The 25,491-nt window shown below is 45.9% G+C and overlaps 1 protein-coding gene across 1 annotated transcript in view; it reads left to right on the top strand.

Moving 5' to 3' along the window:
• Positions 1-16,007: 16,007 nt before the first annotated feature.
• FUCA1 (alpha-L-fucosidase 1) overlaps positions 16,008-25,491 on the top strand; it is a 30,765-nt gene continuing 21,281 nt past the window's right edge. Inside the window, exons 1-3 of the mRNA XM_066574083.1 lie at positions 16,008-16,429; positions 23,632-23,766; positions 23,887-24,024. Of these exons, the coding sequence (XP_066430180.1) occupies positions 16,086-16,429; positions 23,632-23,766; positions 23,887-24,024 (617 nt within the window). The 5' untranslated portion in view covers positions 16,008-16,085. The remainder of the gene's footprint in view (positions 16,430-23,631; positions 23,767-23,886; positions 24,025-25,491) is intronic.

Below are 25,491 nucleotides of genomic sequence, written 5' to 3'. Positions count from 1 at the left end.
CACATTTACACGCAATCATTATCAAGATGACTTTTGCGCGAATTTCGAGCAATGATCGTTGTGTCTAAATGGGCCTTTTCTATCATCTCTCTCATATCTATCTCTCTCTCGCTCTCATATCTATCTTTCTATCTATCTATCATATCTCTCCCTCTCTCATATCTATCTTGGAGCCCCCTAGCTTTTTTTAACCCCTTAACGCAGAGGTGTAACTTGAAGTTCCAGGGCCCTAATGCAAAACCTGTAACAGGGCCCCCAACTATAATGCTTTATTCACAGTACTGGGCTCCCCAGTGGAGAAGAGAGGCCTTACGGGCCACCTAAGGCTCCTGTGTCTGGGTGCAACAGCATCCCCTATAGTTACGCCAGTGTATCTATCTATCTATCTTTCTCATATATATCTATGACTGGTATAAGTTATACATCTCCCTGTATATACTGTATATAATTGCACACGGTTTTTAATAGTGTATGCAGTTTCTTAAAGACAGACTCAAAAATCCTGAAATATCATGCTAGGGTTTATTTTGGGGTATGTCTGAATTTCAGGGAAACAGGGTACCTGTCTTATTTTCCAAAGAAATGGATTTCCTTTATTTTCACCACAAACCGGCCTGGATGTGGGTTCTCTGAGTGCTGCCAACTGTCTCAGAGTGAAAGACGGCGAGGGATAATCTCTCAGATTGTCACATTATTGTGAAGTGTAATGCGATGGGCAATAAAAATGGCACACAGTGGAGCCCTGAAAAGCCAGAGCTACAATGATGAGCATTTCTGTGAAAAGTCTGTGGAAATTTAAAGAGCCAGAAGGTGTGGTTGGATAACGGATGTGTCATGTAGTGGAAGACAGCTGCAAACAGGTCGGTGGACTTGTTTGTGTTGGTGCTATAGCCCGGAGGCCAGCAAAGCATGAAAAAAAGGTTTCAGTGTAAACTGTGTCAAAGTCCGGAGGAACTGTAGTCCCGCACAGCAAGCCTTGGGAGTGGTGAGATGATTCCAAGGTTTCATTAACGGGTGCAGTCGGGACTTCAAAACTGTGACAAAGTTGCAAGCATGTTGCAGGTGCTTATACTGAAAACTACACCAAGAGACAAGGGGTTAGTGACAAGGCAAAGTCATGGGAAACGAATGACATGTTTTCTTTGCAGGTTGGTGCGGTGAAAACTGCACAGCATGCACTGGTGTCTAGGAGAGTCATGTCTGGGGAGTGGACTGACAAAAATGTGATTGAAATGTTTTCTGCTGAAACTGACAATATATCATTATGTGAGGAAATTTTTTTCTGTGCATGAAATGTCATTGATATTTGAAAATCTTCCACAATCTGCACAGGTGAATGTAGAGTGTGAACAGGCTGGTATAGAAAGCTCAGCTGCAGCTCATGTGGGAATTGGCTCAAGTGTTCACCTGGTGGTAGAGCATAGAAATGGTGAAGGTATTTCATGTTGTCCAGGAGCTAAAAGCAAACCAGAGGAGGCTATCGATACTGTAGTTTCCTGTGAAACAGAAGTAGTTGCTAGTAAGTAGTGCCATTGCATAGTGATGACGCATATAGCTGCCACCCATATGCAATGTAATGCGTAGGGGTATGTGTGTATATACGCGACAATAGAGAACATTTGGGTCATGTATGTACACAGCAAAATAGAACATGCTTCTTTTTTTGCGCTTGCCTATTAGGTCTCTTTCACACGGGCTACAAAATCTTGCTACAAAACTCATGTATTTGAAGCCCGTGGTTTCGAATGGGTTCTTTCAGGCTACAAAACATCTCATATGAAAGAACCCATCGGAAACCATGGCCTTCACATACATGCGTTTTGTAGCAATGATTTTGTATCGAGTTTTTGTAGCCCCGGTGAAAGAGGCCTTATGCAATTCTCACACACTAATGTGAGTGGAGCTGCGTAAGGCAATGTAATTGCCTGTGAGTTGCCGCATTTCATACGGGCGTACAGAGCCTGCACAATACTCGGTTAACATACAGTCATGTGAGCCCGGTCTTAAGCAATTAGAGGAAGATGCAGAAACAAAGAAAAACCTGTCAAAGCAGATTTCAATACTTCAGAATATGATTGCAGATATGACAAAGAAAATGAAGGAGAACACTGCATGCTTGGTCTCTGTTGGAGAGCAAGAGAGAGAAATCCTAGAAGAACTGGAAACTACAAATCAATGGTATGAAGAAAAAGCAGCTGGTTATCCATTCACAACATGGAAAGGAGTTTGTTGCTCACTGAGCAGGCACTCGGAGAATATGCCGGGATGGATGGTAGTTCGGGAGATCAGGAGAAGCAAGCAGATAACTGGGTGACAGCTAGAAGGTGTACAGAGAAAAGAACCGGGCTAGTCCTGAACTGGTACACAAGTTTGCAAAGTTGGCAGATAAGAGGAATGCCAGGGCAAGCACTGCTGCAGTACGACATGCCCTCTGAATGCCAGGGAGATGACTGCTCCAGTAAGAAGGCAACGGGGAGCGCAGGGCAGGCTAGACAGGTCATAATGGTGGGGGCTCAATTATAACGGGGAATGACAGGGCAATTTGCCATAAAGACTTGGATCATTGAACGGTGTGTTGTCATCCTGGCGCTCGAGTTCGACACATCGCGGATCAGGTTGACAGAGTACTTGGAGGGGCTGGTGAGGATCCAGTGGTAATGGTACACATTGGCACCAATGACAAAGTTAGTGGTCAATGAAGGACCCTCAAAAACGATTTCAGGGACCTAGGATCTAAGCTTAGGGTGAGGACCTCCAAGGTAGTTTTCTTGGAAATACTACCTGTACCACGAGCAACACCAGAAAGGCAGCGTGAGATTAGGGAGGTAAACAAGTGGCTCCAGAGTTGGTGAAGGAAGGAGGGCTTTGGGTTCCTGGATTGGCTTGATAAAGACTGGAGTTTCACCAGTCGAAACGTTGTATTTTACTATGCAAGATGAATGAAAGATGGGATTTTAGTATCCATGAAGATTTTCTACTTATCTTACTGACACCCCTGATGCTGCTGGCTACAGGTTCTATAGTAGGGACAGACTGCATCTCAATGGGGAGACTGCCGCTGTGCTGGGGGAGAAGATGGCTAAAAGGTTGGAGCAAAAAGAGTAATAAGGAAGAAGACAGTGTAGACAGTGACCTGGGACCAAGTAATAGGAATGGGGGTCTAGTGGGGGTTGGGGTTAGTGCAGTTAGATCTGTCAGAACTGCTTAGAAGACTAGAAGTAGCATAATGAATATAAAGAATAACAACAACCGTATAAATTGCATGGCATGCATTGTATCGAATGCATGAAGTCTGATCAGAAAAGTGGGTGAGCTTGAAGCGAGAATGTCTTTAAAAAAATAATGATATACCCTGTTTTCCCAAAAATAAGACAGTGTCTTATATTAATTTGTGCTCCCAAAGATGTGCTAGGTCTTATTTTCAGGGGATGTCTTATTTTCCCATTAAGAAACATTCACATTTATTGTTGAACAAAAATTTAATTATAATAATATACTGTACAGTAGTTGTCATCACAACCATGTACACACTGTCTGGAGACTGTAACGATCACCCCCTAAAGAATCAAAGTGACACACTAGTTGCCTGACACACAGAGGGCCACAAAAAAAATAAGGGCTGTAAAGTACCTGTCTCACACACACTGTCTGGAGACTGTAACGATCACCCACATCAGTTCCTGGACCACTTGTACAGCAGTGCAGCTTCCGGCCACCAGGGGAAGCTCATCACAGCAGACACACACAGCAGGGACAGAGCTAGGTTTTACTTTTGGGGGTGTCTTATATTTAACACTTTAGCAAAACCTCTACTAGGTCTTATTTTCAGGGAACCATGGTAGTAGGAATGATGGAAATATGGCTTGATGAGAAGTGCGATTGGGCAATGAATATACAAGGTTACAGTCTCTTCAGAAGAGACCGTGGGAACCAGAAAGGGGGAGGGGTGTGTTTGTATGTTAAATCCTACTTAATGCCTAATGAGGAGATATAGGTGCAGGAGATGAACATGTGGAATCTCTGTGAGTAGAAATACAGGGAGAGGAAAAAAAACAAAATCCTGGTAGGGGTTTTCTTTAGCCCACCAAAAATAACAGAAGAAACTGAAATCTTATTATTAAGGCAAATAGAAGAGGTGTCAAACCGCAATGAACTAATTATTATGGGGGACTTTAATTATCCAGATATAATATGGGAAGACGAAACTTACAAATCTCACAAGGGGAATAAGTTCTTGAGAACAATTAAAGATAACTACCTTACCCAACTAGTGTGGGAGCCAACTAGAGGGAGGGCCACTCTGGACTTATTATTAACTAACAAACCGGACAATATCATGGGGGTGCAGGTTAAGGGACACTTGGGAAATAGTAACCACAATATAACTAATTTCCAGTTCTGATTTAATAAGAAGCCCTATCAGAGAGCGACAAAAAACTAAACTTTATTTAAGCAAAATTTGATCAGCTCAGAATTTCTATTGGCAACCTTATATCCTAAGGGAACTAGGTGACATGATAGACAGCCTGCTATTTCTTACATTTAGGGACACTATTGAGATCGAGGTTGGACCACTGGATTGGCGTATTGCCAATGTGGTTCCAAATACAAAAAGGGGTCAAGAAAAGAGCCTGGTAACTACAGGCCAGTAAGTCTCACTTCAACTTTTTGGGGGAGTTGTCACACCTCTCAACTGACATAACACAATGTTCTCCATAAGTTTGTAGGTTATAAACATAATAAATGTTGCTATGACTGAGTTTCATAATTGTTTTTGTTTTTCTTTTTTTCAGAATTTCTGGTTTTGGAGTACTTTTGTAGTATAAAATTTACTATATCACAATGCCACAAAAATGTGTAAACTTAGTGAATAATTTTTGTTACATTTGTGGTGAAATAACATTTTTGTCACAGAAACGCAATCTGACTGACGCCTCTTGTGAAGACTGCCTATCATCATTATTTTGGTATAAAGGTAGGTGACCAGAATAAGTCATGGGCTCCCCATATATGTTGCAACTTGTGTTCAGTTAAACTACAAGAATGGCTGAAAAATAAAAAACCATTTACGGCTTTTGCTGTGCCTATGGTTTGACAGTGTCTACAAACCATACAGATGACTGCTATTTCTGCTTGACTCTGCCTATAAAGGCAGGATTGTCAATGAAGAAAACAGAAACAGTTCAATACCCGAATCTTCCATCTGCTATTCGACCTATTCCACATTCAGATAGTTTACCAGTTGCTACTCCACCCCAACATTATGAGCTTGAAGTAGAAAATGAAGAAAATGTGGAAAAAGAAGAACCCAACAAGCCTTCCACATCCCATGACCCTGACTTTGAGGTAAAAGATGATACAACGCACAGACTGAGTCAAGCGGAATTGAGTGATCTCATTTGAGACCTTGATTTGTCAAAGGAGAAGGCACAGTTTCTCGGGTCAAGACTACAGCAATGGAATCTTCTCCATTGTGATGCCAGGGTCTCACAGTACAGAGAACATGAGAGACCTTCTTCCTTTTTTTGAGAAGAAAAACAATCTGGTTGTTTGCTGCGACGTTAATGGCTTGATGAAATGTTTGACTCTGATTCTCTGAACCATGATCCAACTGAATGGAGGCTATTCATAGACTATTCATAGACTCCTCCAAGCTTAGTTTGAAAGCTCTATTACTTCACAACGGCAACCGTTTTCGTTCTATTCCTGTTGGTCATGCAAACATAACAGCCCTCCTCAACTCAATCAAATATGCCAAACACAAGTGAAAAATCTGTGGCGATCTAAAAGCCATCACTGTACTCTTAGGAATGCAACTGGGGTACAGTAAATACTGTTGCTTTTTATGTATGTGGGACAGTAGGGATAAGAAACCACATTACATTCAAGGGGACTAGGGTGCAAGAAATCTTGACTCTACTGAGAAAAATGTCGTTGCTCAGCCTCTTGTGGACACAAAAGATGTTCTACTTCCACCCCTTTGTATAAAGCTGGGTTTAATGAAAAATGTTGTCATGGTATGAAGGAAGGACAGGCGTTTAAGTACTTAAGAGACAAATTTCCTAGATTGAGTGATGCAAAGTTTAAGGAAGGTATTTTTGCTGCTCAGGAAAGATGTTGCAGTGCTTGAGGGGGTCCAAAGAAGGGCAACTAAATTAATAAACGGAATGGGAGGACTGGAATACCCAGAGAGGCTATTAAAATTGGGATTATTCACCCTGGAAAAAAAGATGGTTAAGGGACGATCAAATAACTATGTATAAATATATTAGTTAACAATACAAGGATCTCTCTCTCCCATGATGTATTTATACGCAGGACTGCAACAGAAACGAGGGCATTCTCAACAGTTAGAGAAAAGAAAGTTCCATCACCAACACAGAAGGGGATTCTTTACTGTAAGAGTAGTGAGACTGTGGAACACTGCCTGAGGATGTGATGGCAAAATCAATAGAAGAGTTTAAGAGGAAACTAGATGCCTTTCTAGAAGGCTATGATATTACATGATATGCCATTATATACATTAGATATTATATACCAGGAGGGTTGCAGTCGGTCAGTGCACTGCCGGCCAAATGATAAGTCCAGCCAGCGGTGCACTGAAAGTGAAGAGGAAAGTGGAGTCCACGGACCATGCGGTACAACCAGGTATGTACCACATGTAATCATGTATGTATCGCTGGTATAACCTATACCAGCTGTACATATATAATTATATAGAGGACATATCCAGGTTATACCAGCATGGTCCATATCACTATATACAGGGAGATATACGTCTCCCTGTATATAGTGATATAGTTTATGCTGGTATAACATGGGTATGTCCTCAATATAATTATATATGTACTACTAGTATAAGCTATACATCCTGTATGTAGTGATATCGGCCATGCTGGTATGCCTTGGTATATCACTATATACAGGGAGATTATAACTTATACCAGCTGTACATATATAATTATATACAGTAGATACCCAAATTACACCACTATGATCCATGTCACTATATACAGGGAGACATATAACATATACCAGTAGTACATATATAATTATATACAGCAGATGCCCAGGGTATACCAGCATGCTTCATATCACTATACAGAGAGATGTATAATTTATACCAGCTGTACATATATAATTATATACAGTAGCTACCCAGGATATACCAGCATGTTCCATGTCACTATACACACGGAATTGGAAATTCTACTTTACTGCTCCATTCGGGTAGCAGGAAAGGAGAATACCCGTGGCCAAACAGCTCCGTCTCTAGATGGCATCGAACAGCATCAGACGGACACATTAACTATAATGGGGTCTGTCCACTTTCCACCCAGCTCCCCAGCTTTTGGGCGGAAATAAAAGAGCTGCATGCAGCACTTTTTCTTTCAGTATTTTGAACTGGATCTGTGACAGAACCTCTGACTGAAGGTTCTGATGCATATGTGGAACCAGTCTTGCACTACCATGGTTGATATCACTGTATACAGGAGATGTACGTATATACATCTCCCTGTATATAGTGATATATGCTGGTATAAACTGGGTATTGCCTATATATAATTGCACACTTAACATACAATTAAAAAAAGACATCAAAATGCATTAATAAAAATCCACTTAAATCCAATTACTCAAGAAAAGGCTTAGCCTAGATACACCCCGCACAGCATATGCGTGGGTGTCACAATCAAGTACCTCTGTGGAGTGATCCTAGAGTCGGACGGCTGCACAGGAAAAATGCCTGTATTGTGAACGGGTAACCTGTTCTAGGAACTTTGGTATGACTCTCTCACTCTAGGGGCTCACTCCTTTACGTCCACTCTCCACATGCTACAGGATGTCACTCTTCTTCCTCCATCTTCACCTACCTGGAAGCTGAAGGTGCTTCCATGCGGCTCTGTGTTAGCACTCTGTTGAAGGTAAGATGGAAGATATCTTCCCGCTCTCTAGCACTCCCATTTAGGGCTCCCACACACTTGCGTTTTTTTAGAAAGTCCCATTGACAATCATGTTAAAAAAACGCAAGTGTGTGGGAGCCCTCATACCTTCACTTATACCACATGACACAATAGAATAGATTCATTCAGCAGACAGAGCTGACAGGCAAGGATTTTATTAACGTTAACCCTTCAGACTCTGCAGCTGTGCAACACACATACAGAAAATGACAAGACAACTTTGCACAGTACACCCACATGAGACAAAACATGTATGACATTTATGGAGGGGACCAGGATGGTGTTCTTGGACACTACATATGCAGTCTCTTAAAAATGTATGGTTTTTGAATACTGTATGCAGTTTTTTAATGTGAGCCTTTAGTTACACCCCTGGCTGATCGGGTTTTACGTACATCAAATGAACTGCAGTTGGAAGTTTGTTCTGTGTCACGTGAAGTAAAGAATGAAGAAATTCCTCTTTCAGAAGTACAAAAGTTATCACTGCGAGCACTGATAATGAGGATAAACGGGGTGTTTTAGCATCTACTGAAACCGGCTGCAGAGAATGTCACTCTATCAGATAATGCACAGGCTGAACAAGGTATCACATTGCTAGCTGAGGTGCAGGCTGGAGAAAGTGTTCCTGTGTCAGATGAGGTACAAGTTGAAGTTGGTTCCAGTGTGTTAGCTGTATTAAAGACTGAAGAAACTTCTTCAGCATTACCTGAGGTTGAGGTCACTTTCACGCAGGCGACAAAACTGTGTGATTTTTAATTCTTTTTTTAATTTTAATTTTTTTTTGCAATGCGACAGTGCTACAAATTGCATGTATGTGAAGCCCATGCTTTCATATGGGTTCCTTCACATTAGCGATGTTTTGTCTGATGCGATGTTGTGAGAAAAAAATAAATTTAAAAAAAATTTAAAAAAATCGCAACATGTTCTATACTGCCACGATTTGCAATGTTTTGTAGACCCCGTTTCCCAATGGGGCCTCCTAGTTTATCACATCGCATTGCATAAACTAGCGATTTTCGTTAGATGCAATGCATTTCCCTACCACTAAAATAAGCCCTAGCTGCATTTCCAAAAAAAAGAAAAGGAATACTTACCTAGCAGGCGCGGTCCAGGTCCTCCTGCTGGTCTTCAGAGTTCCGCCGGGTGTCCTACAGTCCTTGTTTGCCCACAGAAAATCACTTTCTGGTTGCGGACTTCAAAGATCCCTTCTCCAGGAAGCGATGGCTCTGATTGGTTTATCCAGTGCTACTCAGCCAATCAATGTAGCGCTCGATGAACCAATGCGAGGGCTGTGATTGGGTCATCCAGCTCTGCATTGATTGGCTGAGCAGATTTGAAGAACCAATCACGCGAGATTTAGGAATTGGCTCAGCTGCCACATTGATTGGCCATTTCATAAATCCCACCTCCACAATGTGATTGGTTCTTCAAACTCTGCTCAGTCAAACAATGCAGAGCTCGATGAAAAAAATCACAGCCCTCGTATTGGTTATCGAGCACTGCATTGATTGGTTTAGTAGCACTTGGTAAACCAATTCGAGCCATCGCTTCCTGGAGGCAGGATTTTTGAAGCCCGCAACCAGGAAGTGATCTTCTGTGGGCTAACGAGGACTGCAGGACGCCCAGTGACGCTACGAACAGCAGTAGGAGGAGCCGGACCGAGCCTGCTAGGTAAGTATTCCTTTTTTTTCCCTGGGAATGAAGTTAGGGCTTATCTTAGGGGTAGGGCTTAAACTTTTCACAATTTTATTGCGGGCAGGAGCAAAACGATGCGTTATGTTTTACAACACAGCTGCAATATCGCCGCTATTTTGTAGCACCGAAATTGCTGTCGCCTGTGTGAAAGAGGCCTCAGGTTAAGTACAATTTCTCTGTATCACCAATAATTGCAATCTGAAGAAGAAGATAATAGAAGTTACTCCTGTCTTATATGAAGAAATCGGGCAAACAAATGAATGTCTCTGTGTTAGGTGACACATAGACTGAAATAAGTACACATGCTGCTACTGTGCAGACTGAACAAATAGCTCCTATAGCAGTTGATCAGATGAGTGATGAAAAAGCTGAAGTTTTTGATGTGGAAGCTGAAAATGTTAGGCTGGGTTCACATGGAGTGGATTTCCAGTGAAATGCCCGCGGTTTGGCCGCACCGAAAAACCTCGGAAATTCCGCTGGAAAAATGCAGCTTCAAAACCTGTGGCATTTTGCCATGGGTTTTGGAGCGGTTTGGCTGCCGGGATTCCGCTAGACTTTCTCTCCCTATGGAGAGGAGCGAGGCTGTAACAGAAAAAAAAAATTGACATGCTGCATATTTTGAATCCGCACGGAAAGGCTGGTTCCGCCCCGCTTTGCCACGATGGATTGGCCGCCCTGTGTAGACGAGATTTTTGCAGAATTTCGTTCACATGGCTTGCCAAGCCCGGGAATAGCGGCCGCAGGCAGAGTTGCCGCAGCAAAATTCTGCATGGGAAGTCTGTAGCAAATCCGCCCCGTGCGAACCTAGCCTTACTGTTTCAGTTGAGATGCAGGATGATGGAAAAGCCAGTGCTGCAGTAAGGGCTCCTACACACTTGCGTTTTTCTTGCGCATTTTTTTAACGCAATATCACTGCTTTTTTTTACGCGATTGTCAATGGGACTTTCTAATGTTAAAAACACATAGCACAAAAATTGCAAAGCACCAACTTGCAATGCGTTTTTAACATTAGAAAGTCCCATTAACAATCGCGTTAAAAAACGCAGCGATATCGCGTAGAAAAACGCGTAAGGAAAAAACGCAAGTGTGCAGGAGCCCAAGTGAGGACATATTAAAGACACTCCTACTATGACTGATGTACACACTGAAGAAAATGTTTTGAAGGTAGTTGAGAATATGCTAGAAAGTGAAGAGCTTCTCAGTTTTACAGGACATAAAGAAAGTTGCAGTGATAACGGACACAGAAAGAACCCTGGGCATGGTGCTTCGACCCTGGAGGGGCTCAAATAGTGAAAAGACCGAAGGTCTTTATCAGAGGAGGAGGGAGGGGAGGGGATTATATATGCAAGAGTGGATTCAGACGAACGTATATCGGCTGGGTTTTCACCCCCCGCCGATATACGTCGCCTCTCTCTGCGGGGGGGGGGGGGGGGGGAGGCTGGAAGAGCCTGGAGCAGTGCTCTGAGCTCCCACCCCCTCTCTGCCTCCTCTCCGCCCCTTTGCACTATTTGCAATGAGAGGCGGGACTGGGGTGGGGCTAATTCTCTGACCTTAGCCCCACCCCTGTCCCGCTCTTCCATCCTCCCCCCCCCCCCCCTACAGATGAGGACACCATATATCGGCTCGGCTTGAAAACCGAGCCGATATACGGTCGTCTGAATCCATCCTAAGGCTGGATTCAGACGAACGTATATTGGTTGGGTTTTCACGCCCAGCCGATATACGTCGTCTCTCTCTGCAGGGGGTGGGGCTGGAAGAGCCAGGAGCAGTGCTCTGTGCTGCCGCCCCCTCTCTGCCTCCTCTCCGCCCCTCTGCACTATTTGCAGTGAGGAGAGCCGGGATGGGGCGGGGCTAAATTGCAGAACTTAGCCCCACCCCTGTCCCGCCTCTTTTCATTGCAAATAGTGCAGAGGGGCTGAGAGAGGATGGGAGCTCAGTTCCTGCTCCTGGCTCTTCCTTCCTCCTCCCCTTCCCCTGCAGATGAGGACACCGTATATCGGCTCGGCGTGAAAACCGAGCCGATATACGGTCGTCTGAATCCACCCTAAGGCTGCATTCACACGAACGTATATCGGCTCGGTTTTCACGCCGAGCCGATATACGTCGTCTTCATCTGTGGGGGGGGGGAGGATGAAAGAGCCAGGAGCAGGAACTGAGCTCCCGCCCCCTCTCTGCCTCCTCTCCACCCCTCTGCACTATTTGCAATGGGGAGAGGCAGGACAGGGGCGAGGCTAATTCTCAGGACTTAGCCCTGCCCCTGTCCTACCTCCTTTCATTGCAAATAGTGCAGAGGGGTGGAGAGGAGGCAGAGAGGGGGCGGGAGCTCAGTTCCTGCTCCTGGCTCTTCCATCCTCCCCCCCCCCCCCCCCCTGCAGATGAGGATGACGTATATCGGCTCGGCGTGAAAACCGAGCTGATATACGTTCGTGTGAATGCAGCCTAACAGTGTAGTTAGCAGAAAACCCAGCGGGAGCTCCAGAGTGGTCTGCTAAACTGATGAGAGAGAACACCTGTGTGGGTGTGACAGGCAGAAAAGTTTTGATTCCTGCCACACTCTGAGCTCCTGAGTTCTCCTCAAGGCTGGCGGATTCTGCCCTCTCTAGGATAAGGGCATGTTAGATCCCAGAGAGGGACATATAGAGATCTGCTGCCCGTGAATGGAATGATAATGATGGACTGTGCATAACATGTATGCTATGGCGGTAATAATAGTATGGAGCCTGTACTGATACCTGTCTTATGTTCCAAAGAAATGCAATTGCTTTGTTTTCACCACAAACCGGCCTGGATGTGGGTTCTCTGAGTGCTGCCAACTGTCTCAGGGCTCTTTCATACGAGCGCATATCGGCGACCGTTTTCACGGTCGCCCGATATACGCTACCATCTGATGCATTGGATTCATTAGATCACACAGGCGTATTCCCGCAGCATAAAAGTATAGCTCTAGAACTATCTTTCCGGCCAGAATACGTCGGCCGCTGCATGGGCTCCCATGGGAGCCAATGATAGCGGCCTGGGAAGGGAAGTTGGAGGGAGTTTAGCAGGGGGTGCATGTAAAAACACCTACGGCCGTGTGACAGAGCCCTCAGAGTGAATGACAGCAATCCTGAGAGAGTGATAATTCCCCAGATTGGACAGTAAAAGTATTTTGTGGTTTGGTGTAATTTGGACCTTTAAGGCTGGGTCCACAAGCGCCTGACCAGCGGAATGTTTGCAGCCGGCATTCCACTGCAGATCAGACAGGAATGCCTGCCTCCAAATTCACACCATTTGGTGCAGATTTCTTTACGAACTCCTATGCGGAATTCAATCCCTAATTGAGAGGAGGTGAATCTGCAGCAGAGACAGTGATAAAATGACACGTCGCGGATTTCAATTCCGCTGCGCAAGTCAATTTCCACACAGGTTTTGGGCAGGTTATTTCCGCAGCTTGTGGACAAGATTTTCAAAATCTCGTCCACTTTGCTGCTACTCTAAATGCAGTGGAATTTCCGTTCAGAGGGTCCGCATGGAAATTCCATGATAATTCCTCTCTATTTAACAGTGCCTCTGCTATGATCCCACTATACAATAGTACCCAAGCTGTGGCACCATTTTGTAATGTGACTCCTCCTCCCCCCGTGGCTCAAACTAGTAATATGACACCCTCTGAGGCCCTAATTAGTAATGTTACCCCCTCTGTGGTCCATTGCAATTTATTTATGATCCTCTCTATGGTCACTTTAAATTAATTTGGAACCCCCTTTGTGGCCTCTTTCAATTAATCCATCACTCCCTGTAGCCCCAAAGCTCTGGTTGCCGGTAGCATTAACAAACTTCTTTATCCACACACTCTCAGGGCTGCTGTCTCCCTGCCAAAGCTGTGTGCTGTGTCGCGCAACTGTGACCTCACTACCCCACACTCCCACAGTGGACTCTGAGTATTGGAGCAGTGTAGAAAGTGTGAGGTCACCGTTGCATGACACTGTGTGCAGCTCTGCAGGGGGGACAGCAGTCCTGTGAGTGTGTAACTGATTTTTTAAGCTTAGCAGCAGACAGAACCGCCAGCCTACTAGTAGCAATTTCCAGGCGCCCGTAAACATTTGCTGGTGGCCCATCCTGGGGAACTTCAGCCCCCCAGCCTGCCCCTACACCCAATTGATCTCATCATGGCTGGTGTTGGCACAGGGCACCAGCCACCAGCTTGTAGGAGGGCAGCAGGAGGGGTGATGGCCCACTTAAGAACATCTGGCCAGGTGGACCCATTCCTCTGTGTGGCAGTGTCTTATGGAGATATGTGAATAATCATCCCTCTGGCTCTGTCTCCTCCTCTCTGATGTTCTGAAGTGTTGCTATCAGCCCAGTGGTGTCTCTGTAACACAATTTCTTAGTTCTGCTACTGTATTCTAAAAGTTTGGCTCTGGGCTATATTGATATTATGAGCTTGGTTCTGGTATTGTATTTATTTACTAAGGTTGGTTCGTGCTGCACTAGTGATGTATTTATGAGGTTAATTCTAGTGCTAATATACTTGTCATGGGTTTGGTTCTGGCACTGTATTTATGTTAGAAGTTTGGTTCTGGTGTTCTATTTATGTACTCAGCTTGGTTCTGATAACGTATTTATTCACTGAGCTGTTCTGGTATGGCTCTGATGTTATCTTGCTGCTTTCTCCACAAGCAGAATACAGGTAGACAACTTATCGATGCAATATATTTACCGTATATACTCGAGTATTAGCTGACTTTTTCAGCACATTTTTTATGCTGAAAAAGCTCTCCTCAGCTTATATTAGAGTGAGGGTCCCGAAAAAAAAAATCTATACTTGCCTCTCCGCTGCTGCCGGGGCTCAGGCGCATCTAGCCGCTTGGGTCTCGTCACTGTAATGAAGTTCTTTCAGCAGGCGGGGATTTAAAATCCCCGGCTGCTGAAAGGGCTGCGTCTGAATGGCTGAGCGCTCAGCCAATCACAGGCAGCACTCAGCCATTCATTGAATGACAGCTGAGTGCTTCCTGTGATTGGTCACAGCGCTCAGCCAATCACAGGCAGCGCTTGGCCATTCATTGAATTTGCCTGCTGAAAGAACTTCATTACAGGAACAGGACTTAGGCGGATAGATGCGCCTGAACCCTGGCAGCAGCGGAGAGGTAAGTATAGATTTTTTTTTTTTTTTACTACAACTAGGTCTGATTTTCAGGGAAAGGCTTTAAATATAAGCCCTTTCCTGAAGATCACTGCGGGGGTGCCAACTTATACTCGAGGCACCTATGTTTTCCTAGTTTTTTGTGGTAACCTTAGGTGCCTAGGCTTATATTTGGGTCGGCTTATACTCGAGTATATACGGTATGTCATTTTTTTGCCTTATGAACAGAAGGGTGGAGGGCCAAAAAAGATTTTGCACAGGGTGCTATCTAACCTACAATTCCAGATGGAGTGGCATCTAATCTAAAGGCTGATTTATACAAAATGATTATCGCTCAAAATTTTGCTCAAAAGCCATCTTTTGAGCGAATATTATTGCGTGTAAATGTGCCCATCTTTCATTTTTCTGCCGAACTATGGATATCAGTTCGGCTAAAATCAGTCATTCAGCAGAACAGCTGATAAGACAGACTGCATGAGGTGTTCTGCCTGGGGAGCGCTGATAACAGCTGATTACATTGTCTCAGCTGTAATCAGCATGGCAGAACAAAGAGAATTTATTGAGAGATCAGCAGGTGGTCTGTCCCCTGAATACAGCTCCTGATGGCTCATACACTACTAAATTGTACTTATAGGCATTAGTACGAAGTAGTAGTTTATGCAAAATGATCTCTCAAAAGCCATCTTTTGAGTGATCCTCTTTGTGTCTAAATGCACCTTTTAGGCCAGCACTGGACCTCATTGGCTCACATTGTTGTCTATGGAGTTACCATCAAATGTGACAGAACTGCACACAGGGACTTTAAACAGAGGGTTGCCAACCATCCATTAATTCCTGACCAGTTGGTCGGGACTTTTTTCGTCCCGAAGTCCATGAAGAATACTGAAAGAGCTCATGATTTTTTTTAAGATTATTCATATTGTAATTACCTTCTTCCAATTCCCAGTAATTGCTCTAAAGGAAATGAGCAGTCAAAGCTGTAGACATGTATCACATATAACCTTTACGATTTATTCTGGTTTTCCAATTTGTAAAAGTACCGTAAGTCGTTGTTCATCAGGTTTGTAAAGTGACGAGAATAAAAGAAATAAGAGCTACAAACTACACCGCACCTACAACGAGCAGGGACTAGTTGTTACAGATGGGCGTGTCCATACTAAACCCCTCCTCTGACGCTCAGCATGTTTTTATTGGGTGACAGTCCCAAGCCTCGGAGCAGAACGGGGCGGAGCTAGTGAGGAGAAGCGCGGCTGGTTCGGGAGTCCCATGACCTGTACCCAGTGCGGTGTACTAGTGTTGTAGTCATGGCCGCTGCCCGGTTCCTGGCCGTCATCCTCTTTGTAGCGCTGCACAGTGGAGCTCCCGTCCGCTATACCCCTGACTGGGACTCGCTGGATAAGCGCCCCCTGCCGTGCTGGTATGACGAGGCCAAGTTCGGCATCTTCCTGCACTGGGGGGTGTTCTCGGTGCCGTCGTTCGGTAGTGAGTGGTTCTGGTGGAACTGGGAGCAGAAGAGCGCCGCCTATGTGCAGTTCATGAGCGAGAACTACCCGCCCGGCTTCACTTATGCCGACTTCGCCCCTCAGTTCACCGCGGAGTTCTTTGACCCGGATGCGTGGGCTGAACTGTTTGCGGCGGCCGGAGCTCGGTGAGTGCGGGGCATTGTATGGGGTCACCGGGGACCCTGTCCTCCCGGGCGGACTCTGCCTGTCACGTGATTGCTGCCTTCTTCCTGGATTTTAAACATCTGTCACGTGAGCTCGGGCGCAGATTAACGCCTTCACTGCCTGCTGTACCCGCTGGGGTGGCGAGCAGCTGTACTACATCTTGACATGAGCAAGTAAGGAGGAGAGGCTGATTCTAAGAGTCTAGTGCAGGTTTACTATGGTGTTCCCACGGGGTTCTGGTATATACAAGCTGTGCATTTTAGTATACTGTATCCAATATATATATATATATATATATATATATATATATATATATATATATATATATATATATATATAATTTTTTTTTTTTTAACAGCCATGCGGCTTTAAAAAAAAAAAAAAAAAAAGGATCAGGAATAGCGTTTTAGGATTGCATGGAGACTTCTTATAACTTTACCCCATAAGCTTGTGGCAGGCATAGAGTTCAGGTTTGGCGCATGGAGAGTCTTTACTTATGCTGGTTTTAGTAAATTTGCCCCACTGTGTGCAGCAATCCGCTATATGGGGAGGGACTCCTGTTCTCAGGATCTCACTGATCAGAGGATTGACAAATCAAGCCAGCAAAGGGGTTGTATCAGAATCACAAGTTATCCTCGATCCACTACTGACAGCCCTGCTGCTCTCAAACAGCGGTCTGCTGTCCCCTTCTGCCTGTCACTGTGGGGCCACTTTTTCTTGCCCCTACAGTGACATCAGGATGGCTGTAGTGCTGGCCACGCATGCACCCTCGGTACTCCATTCATTTCAACAGGGCTTACAGAAGTACCTGAGCTCTTGCTGCTCGGTGATTACATTGAAAATAATGGAGCGCTTGCACAACCAGCACTCCATCCAGTCTCTCCCTCACTGCGGGGAATACAGTGAGGGGGACATGGGACCCCCATTCTTGAGATCCACCAATCAGCAAACTATCCCATATCCCGTGAAAAGGCAATAACTTGTGATTCTGGAACAACCACATTCAGAGCCAGCTTTGGCTTAACCCTTTCCCATCCAATTTTGGATTCAGGGTTTCCTAAAAGGCTTTCTCTTTTTGCTGTTAGGCCTCATGTCCACGGGGAAAATCGGGCTCCATGGAGAATCCGTAGCGGGTCCCTCCTGCCCCACAGACATGAGCGCTGAAAAGAAGAATAAATAAGAATAACTTACCCGCAGCGGACCGGGCAGGTCTTCTCTTCACGGCCGGATCTTCTTTCTTCGGCCGGCGGATGTACTCGGCACGCCGGCTGCGTGCCGCGCGCATGCGCCGGGCACATCCGCCGGGCCGAAGCAAGAAGATCTGGCCGTGAAGAAGAGAAGACCTGCCCGGTCCGCTGCGGGTAAGCTATTCTTATTTTAGGTCTCCTGCGGATCCGGACGGCTTCCATAGGCTTCAATAGAAGCCTGCGGGAGCCGTCCCCGGGGGAGATCCGCACGAAAATGGAGCATGTCACGTTTTTTTTTCATGCTCCATTTTTTAAAATTCACTTTTATTGACCATCCGCGGGTATTTATCTACCCGCGGGTGGTCAATGCATCCCTATGGGGTGCGGATCCGCGGGCGGGAGAAGAGTTAAATTCCGCTGCGGATTTTAATTCTTCTTTTGCCCGTGGACATGAGGCCTTATACAACGGTGCCATCAGCTGGCTAAAGCCAGTGTGTGTGCGCCAGAGAGGCTCTGACAGCGGAGTGGCTGGCAATAGAAAACCCCGTCGGACGTTTTCTGACATTGGAACTATACAAGCTTCAATCAGAATGTAGAAAGACGTCAGACAGTGGATTGGAAATGGTTAAATGGGCCACAGAATTTTTTATTTTTTATTTTTTTGCTGCATTGGGGGCTAACAGAGACTTATACAGGACTGCTCTGGGGACCTTTTATTAGTCTGGCCTTGGCTTTTGCATGCTAGCGGTGAGGTTATAAGTGGAGGTCCCTCCCTTTCCACTGCTATCTGCATTTATCATGGTGCAGAAAGGGTTAATACTGGATGAACATTAACCATCTGCATGTATGTGAGCGGGACGGACTAACCATATAATATGTATGACAGGACCTCAACTCTTGAACTACACTTTTAGTGCACTGGGGCATTGTCTTACAGAAGGCGGACACCTTTGGTGAGCATGCCACGTCTCCTGGTTTTGATGGCCTCCGCCAATTTCCACAGCAGTGGAGCATAGTATGCCCCAGTAATCATGGTAACCTTTGCCAGGAAATCTATCAAAACTACACCGTACCGGTCCCAAAAGACTGTGAGCAGGACCTTGCCTGCCGAGGGTTGGGCATGTGCCTTCTTTGGAGGCGGGAGTCCAGATGCTTCCATTGCATCGACTGGACTTTAGTCTCCGGATCATAGTGATGGACCCGGCTTTCATCCTCTGTGATCAGTCTGTTGAAAAAGTCCTTCTGGTTTCCATGGCACATTGGTCAAGAGCCTGGGAGTGTTTAACACGTTCCTGCTTCTGGAAAGGTGTGAGCAGCCGGGGAACCCAGTGAAGCGAATACCTTATGCATATGTACGCCCCTCATATAATAGGAGGCTCCCTGTGCCAAGAGGATGCAATAAAATAAAAGCCATGTTTATTGCAGTGATTAGGGGAAAGGTTGTGTGTGTACTGAGGCTAAAGGGAAGGCTCACTTTATGGAGTTCTGCGCAGAAAGGCATTCTCATTCAATCCTGCTATAGAGAAATGCCCACTGCCAGCTTCCACTAAGTGTGCGGCTCGGGGTCCTGGGAGAGATCCGCCAATGATATGCCATCAGCAGGAAAAGAAACACCCATGTTCAGAATCATTATGAAAGGAAGCAAATGACAAGACTATAGACTAGTGCTGTTGAGGCTGTAAGTATGCACTCTATCTTAAAGGGGTTGACTATTTTTTTTAATTTTTTTATTTGATCCAAATCTGTCAAAATAGTCAAAGCAGCTCTAGTCACCTAATTCTTTCCCTGGTGGTCCAGCACTGCAGCTTCCGCATTCTTCTCAGCCTTTCTTTATGAATGGCTTCCACCTGACTGCTGTAGCCAATCAGAGGCTGCAACTGTCATGTGCCATTCTCCTGGGTTCACTGTTCATATGCTCCGAGAATGGCACCTGAAAGCTATGGACTCTGATTGGCTACAGCAGTCATGTGATGGCTGTTCCTAAATGAGGCTGGATTCAGACGAACGTATATCGGCCGGGTTTTCACGCCCAGCCGATATACGTCGTCTCTCTCTGCAGGGGGGGAGCCTGGAAGAGCCGGGAGCAGTGTTCTGCCTCCTCTCCACCCCTCTGCACTATTTGCAATGAGGAGACCTAGCCCCGCCTTGCCTCCTTTCATTGCAAATAGTGCAGAGGGGCGGAGAGGAGTCAGAGAGGGGGCGGGAGCTCAGTTCCTGCTCCTGGCTCTTCCATTCCCCCCCTGCAGATGAGGATACCGTATATCGGCTCGGCGTGAAAACCGAGCCGATATACGGTCGTCTGAATCCACCCTAAAGGCCAGGACCACCATGGGAGCTGCAGTGCTGGATCACCAGGGCAATGAACAGGTGACTACGGATGCTTTTGTTTTAACCGATTTGGATTGACTTAAAAAAAAAAAAAATAGCCTAAGGCCTCATGTCCACGGCAAAATTCGGGCTCGCACGGATGCTCCATACAGAATCCTGCAGCGGGTCCCTCCTTTCCCACAGACATGAGGCCAGAAAATAGATTATACTTACCCCTCCAGATGCCGTGAATCTCCCCTCCATCGCAGCCGGATCTTCTTTCTTCGCCCGGCGGATGTGCTCGGCACGTCGGCAGCATGCCTCGCACATGCGCCGTGCACACCTATATATATATTTTTTTAACTCCTGCTTTCCCACAGTCCTTGACACAGACGCAGTAACAGCTGCAGGTGTGCCGAGGGACTGGATGGCTTCCATAGGCTTCAGTGGGAGCCACCCGTGCGGGAAAACCGCATGTAATGGAGCATGCTGTGGGTGATTTCCTGCATGTGCGATCCACGCGCCAGGGAAAAATGACATCCGCAGGTATTTAATTTCCTGCGGGTGTCCAATGATTCCCTATGGGCACGGATCACACGTGTAGGAGACCCGCGCAGATTTCTTTATTCCAGTTTGCCCATGGACATTGGGCCTAACACCTGGACAGCCCACTAAGAGTCTGAAATGTTTCTGTAAAGCTAGATTCACAAGTGATTTTTCATGCGAGTACTGTGTCTCATGAGACTCACAAAACACCCGTGAATATGAACTCAATTTTTTTGTATGGAGTCCTACACATGAGCGATGTGTTCCCTCATTGCTGCAAGGTTAAAAAAAAAAAATAAAAAATTAAATAAAATAAAAATTGCTGTATGCTTTTTTTTTTTTTTTTGCATCCCTCAAACTCCTTACCAATAGGGTTTTTTGGCTCAATATCGCCTGTTCACACATTGTAGAATCTTGGCTGTGAGTTAAGGCCCATTTGTACGCAACGATTATCGCTCAAAATTCGCTCAAAAGCCATCTTTTAAGTCCTAATCGTTTTCTAAATGCGCGGCCATTGTGCACTATTTGTTCATCGCTAACTATTAGCAAGCTAAAAGTCATGGATGACTCGTATCAGCCCCGCATGCTGAGTTCTCAGTGGCATACCACTGATACTATTTTTTCAGCTGGTATCTCGCATGGAGCTCTCAGCGATAGCTCAGAGAACAAAGCAGCTGTCAGCCCTCCTGCTGTTCTCGGAGCTATGAGCTCAGCAGGATACCAGTTGAAAGCTCTGAGAACGAAGCAGCTGGATGCAGATGACAGAGCTCCCACTGTCTTCTGCATACAACGGCCGCCTTCATTTACATGCTAATAAACTCTTAAGTGGCTAATTAGCTACTTTAAGAGCTTATGCACAGTGATTGCTCAAAACTGCAACTGCCCTTTGAGCGGGTTTTTTTGTTTGTTTTTGTAGCAATCATCTTTCCGTATAAATTGTCCTTTATGCATCTACACTCCCACAGGAAAGTACAGAACAATGGAGGTCAAGGCCAATGAGCTTTAACAATCTCCATTCACTCAGTGGAAGAAATGCACAGTGGAGTCTAGTCATACTGCAGGTGTTCAGATTAAGGCCTCCCTCACACACTTGTTTTTGTACAGCGTTTAGCACTGCTTTTTCAGCACAGCGCTAAATGTCCTCGCTACACCGCCTGAGTGTAACAAATAAATAAATAATGAATAAATAAATACTCACCTTGCAGGTGATGTCGCTGTCCCCGGCAGCGCTCTCGGGACTTATCAGCCAGCAGGGGAACTTTTTCTCGAGTGATGGAGACTTGAAATCCTCGCCTCCAATGAGAGATTGCTCTGATTTGGCTGAGCCATTCACTGATTAAATGGCTGTGATTGGACGTATCCATTGCTGGCTCTTACTGGCTCAGCCAGCTGTCACTCAACGGCGCTTAGCCAATCGGAGCAATCAGCCGGCTTCACAAGGTGCCAACAGCGAGTTCACCAGCTAGGCGAGTATTGATTTATTATTTTTTTTATCTGATTAGCAGCCAAATTGCTGGCATAAGGCATGCCAGCGCTGCTGAAACTGGGCGGAATCTGCAGTGCGTTTCTGCAAGGCCTAAGGCCTCTTTTGCACGGGCAACAACGATATCACATCTTTGCTCTGTCTGAGCCGTGGCACTTGAGAATCAATCACAGCCTTTGCATTGAATGGCTGTGATTGGTTCACCGAGTGCTGCAGTGATTGGCTGAGCCGCGCCGCTCAATAACCAATCAGAGCCAGTGCTTCCTGGAGGAGGGGTTTTTGAAACCCCAGACTAGGAAGCGCTGCCTGAAGACTTCAAATAAGTGTTGGAGACCTGCGGAGGAGAAGTGCGGCGGAGTGGACAGTGCCTCTTAGGTAATGTATTTTTTCCTCTTTTTTTTATGTTAGCTAGGGGTGGTATTATTGTATCTTGACGCCACTGGAAGCTAGGGGTTTGACAGGAGGAACGCCCGTCTTACGCCCCCAGCTCCCGATAGGGTCAATAGCTGAAGGCCCTAGAAGGTGCTATACTGGCCTTGCTCCCTGTGTGTTACGCGGTGCTGTGCTCCACCGCATTTACCAAAGCTACCTGCCTGTCCCCCGGGTCCCGGCGCTGGGCCCTCCCTGGTGTCCGCGGCGGGTGCCTATCACTCACAGTCGCCCTGCACTGTAGCGTCCATGCAGTCTGTGGGAAACTCATGTAATGGAGTGTCCCACACCCCTGCTGGCTACCTGCTGTTCTCCTGCAGTGTGCGGTCGGCGTCTGTCAGAGTGTCTCGCCGCCACTGTGTCCTCCCTGCTGCTGACGGCGCTCTTAAACACACATGGGGGGCGCCTTATGCTGCGCCACCGGCAAAGCCAATTCACAGCAGTGTGGCCTCCATCATGGCGACCCCGCTCTGCGCTGAAACACAGAGGGGGCTGCCGGCTTCTGGGGCGCCGACGGGGAAGGCCCTTTCAGGTCAGTCAATGCGCGCCTGTTGATGGGAAGCTATGGAGCAGCAGGATTACCTTTGTGGGCTGCCAGGACCTGCAGTCAAGGCAGCTCATCAACCAATCAGCTACAGGGGGCATCACCCCTCCCCCCCCCCCCCCCCCCCATCTCCTTCCTTCCGTATCAATTTCGTCTCCACCAAGGCTACCTGGGGGCGTCAAGATACAATAATACCGCTGGGGTTATTGTAGGGGAAACGGTAGGACTTCCTACAGTAAAAGCTGCATTGGAGGAAAATCGTGTTTCCATGCGATGCGACACAAAGGAAGGCTCCATAGGGAAACATGGGCTACAAAACATTGCAAATCATGGTAATATTTATTAAGCAAGCCGCGATTTTTTTTATTTATTTATTTATTTTCTCTCGCAATGTAGCAGAGATAATGTGAAGGAACCCTTTGGAAAGTATGGGCTTTACATACATGTGATTTGTAGCACTATGGCATTGCAAGAAAATCCCGCAATTTTTGTTGCCCGTGGGAGAGCAGCCTAACAGCCAGCTGTTATTTTCACCACATACTACCTTCATGGCAATGTAGTGAGTGCAATTTGCATTGAAAATCTGCACTGAGGTCCTATAAATGTTATTGTGGATTTACTTGCAGAAGATCTTTGCTATATGTGCACCTACCCTAAAGGGACCGTTCCATGTCTCCCTGTTATTAGGTATGTTGTCCTAACCACAAAGCACCATGAAGGCTTCACCAACTGGGGTTCTCCTGTATCCTGGAACTGGAATGCTGTGGACAACGGACCGCACCGGGACCTTGTAGGAGATCTTGGGGATGCACTGAAGAAAAGGTCTGTGAAGTGCCAACATATCGCCCAGTCCTATATGAACCACCGGGTGATTGGGGATTGGCTGAGGGATGTGATCCAGTGATCTTCCGATGTAATGTTATTTTTCTCCCTGTTTTCCAGAAACCTTCGCTATGGATTGTATCATTCCTTATTGGAGTGGTTTCATCCTCTTTATTTAGCTGACAAGGAATGTGGCTTCAAAACACAGACTTTTGTGCGCATGAAGACCATGCCAGAGCTGTATGAGCTGGTAATGAGGTAAACTCCTCTACAACTTTATGCTTAAAGTTTACTGTGTACTTGTTGCAGTGTATAACGTAGCAGAGGAATGCAGACGGACACACAAAACCAAACGTCTCACTTCCTGATGCTACAAGAAACTTTCGCAATAAATATTTTGTTTGGTGTGGACCGTGGGAAAGCTCCTGACGTAAACACTACACACGTCCATATGACTCCATGGTCGGACAGAGGCTAGAAGAGTATCCTTTTGCCTAGATCATACATGTCAAACACAACATCCGCGGACCAAACCCGACCTGCCACATTAATATAAGGTGGCCCAGTGGTCATGCGGCAAACCGAACAGGAATTCTTGGTGAGTGGAAAGCCTGTGGGGATGCTGCATAGCCAGAGGCCAATAGAGGGATCGCTATTACTACTGCGACCCTTATGGGGGATCACTATTGGGGCTCATTCACACAAGTGCATTTTGGTAGTGCAAATATGCTGCGTATTTGCGTGACTGAAAATTACTTACACCTCAGATTTTCCTCCACTCCAGCAAGCACGCAAAAAAAGAGGGGCCCATTGAAATAGTGTGCAAATACGCAGTGGATATGCAGGTTTCAATCACTGCGATGTGCAATCGTAATTTCATATGATAGCACATCACGTGAGAAAATACATTCATGTGAATGAACATGGTGAAATCAGTGGGATCTATTCGCAGTGTATTATGCATGCAAAAATTGAGTGCGTAATATGCTGTGTAAATACACTTGTGTGAGCGAGCCCTTACTATACAGTATTACAATTGGCCCTTTTGAAGGCAATCCTAGGGCTTATATGGCCCTCGGTGGAAAATTAGTTCGACACCTCTGGCCTAAAGTGTATAAATCAGAACACTGCAAAAAAGTATGAAATGCCATACTGTGCTATTCCATCCTACAGAGTCCGGTAAAGGATAGTCTACAATAAGGCTGCCTTCACAGAGATTTGTGTGTTGCGAGACCCACAAATATGAACTCCATTCTTTTGAATGTGGTCAAACACCTGAGTGATGTATTCCTGCTTGGCAACATGACGTGATGCAGGAAACAAATCGCAGCATGTTCTATCTTTCTGCGTACTCTTGTACCGCTGCGCCCATTGTTTTTAATGAGGTCGGCAGCAGCATCGTGAGATCTCCCATTAAAAACAATGGCGAATCGCAAAGTTTCTCCCGCCGGGGTTATCAGCCACAGTGGCGGATTGCTTCTCCCCCGAAGTGATGCAAGACTGTTTGACATGTGAATTCCCTGAGGATGTAAGGCATTTTCATGGTGGAAAGCGCAAAATATGGGGGCGGGATTCACGACCCATATCTGGCTCGCCAGTGTTAAGTTAGCCTAAGTGCTGTTTGTTTTTGTTTTTTTCCTCTTTATTATGGCAGTCTCAGGGTGATGGATGGCAGTGTATGATATCCGTCACAGACCGCTGTTAAACGTTTATGTCACGAGCTTA

The sequence above is a fragment of the Eleutherodactylus coqui genome, chromosome 1 (assembly GCF_035609145.1).
Source record: "Eleutherodactylus coqui strain aEleCoq1 chromosome 1, aEleCoq1.hap1, whole genome shotgun sequence".
In the NCBI taxonomy this organism is placed as follows: domain Eukaryota; kingdom Metazoa; phylum Chordata; class Amphibia; order Anura; family Eleutherodactylidae; genus Eleutherodactylus; species Eleutherodactylus coqui.
This window is presented reverse-complemented; position numbering and strand designations above follow the sequence as displayed.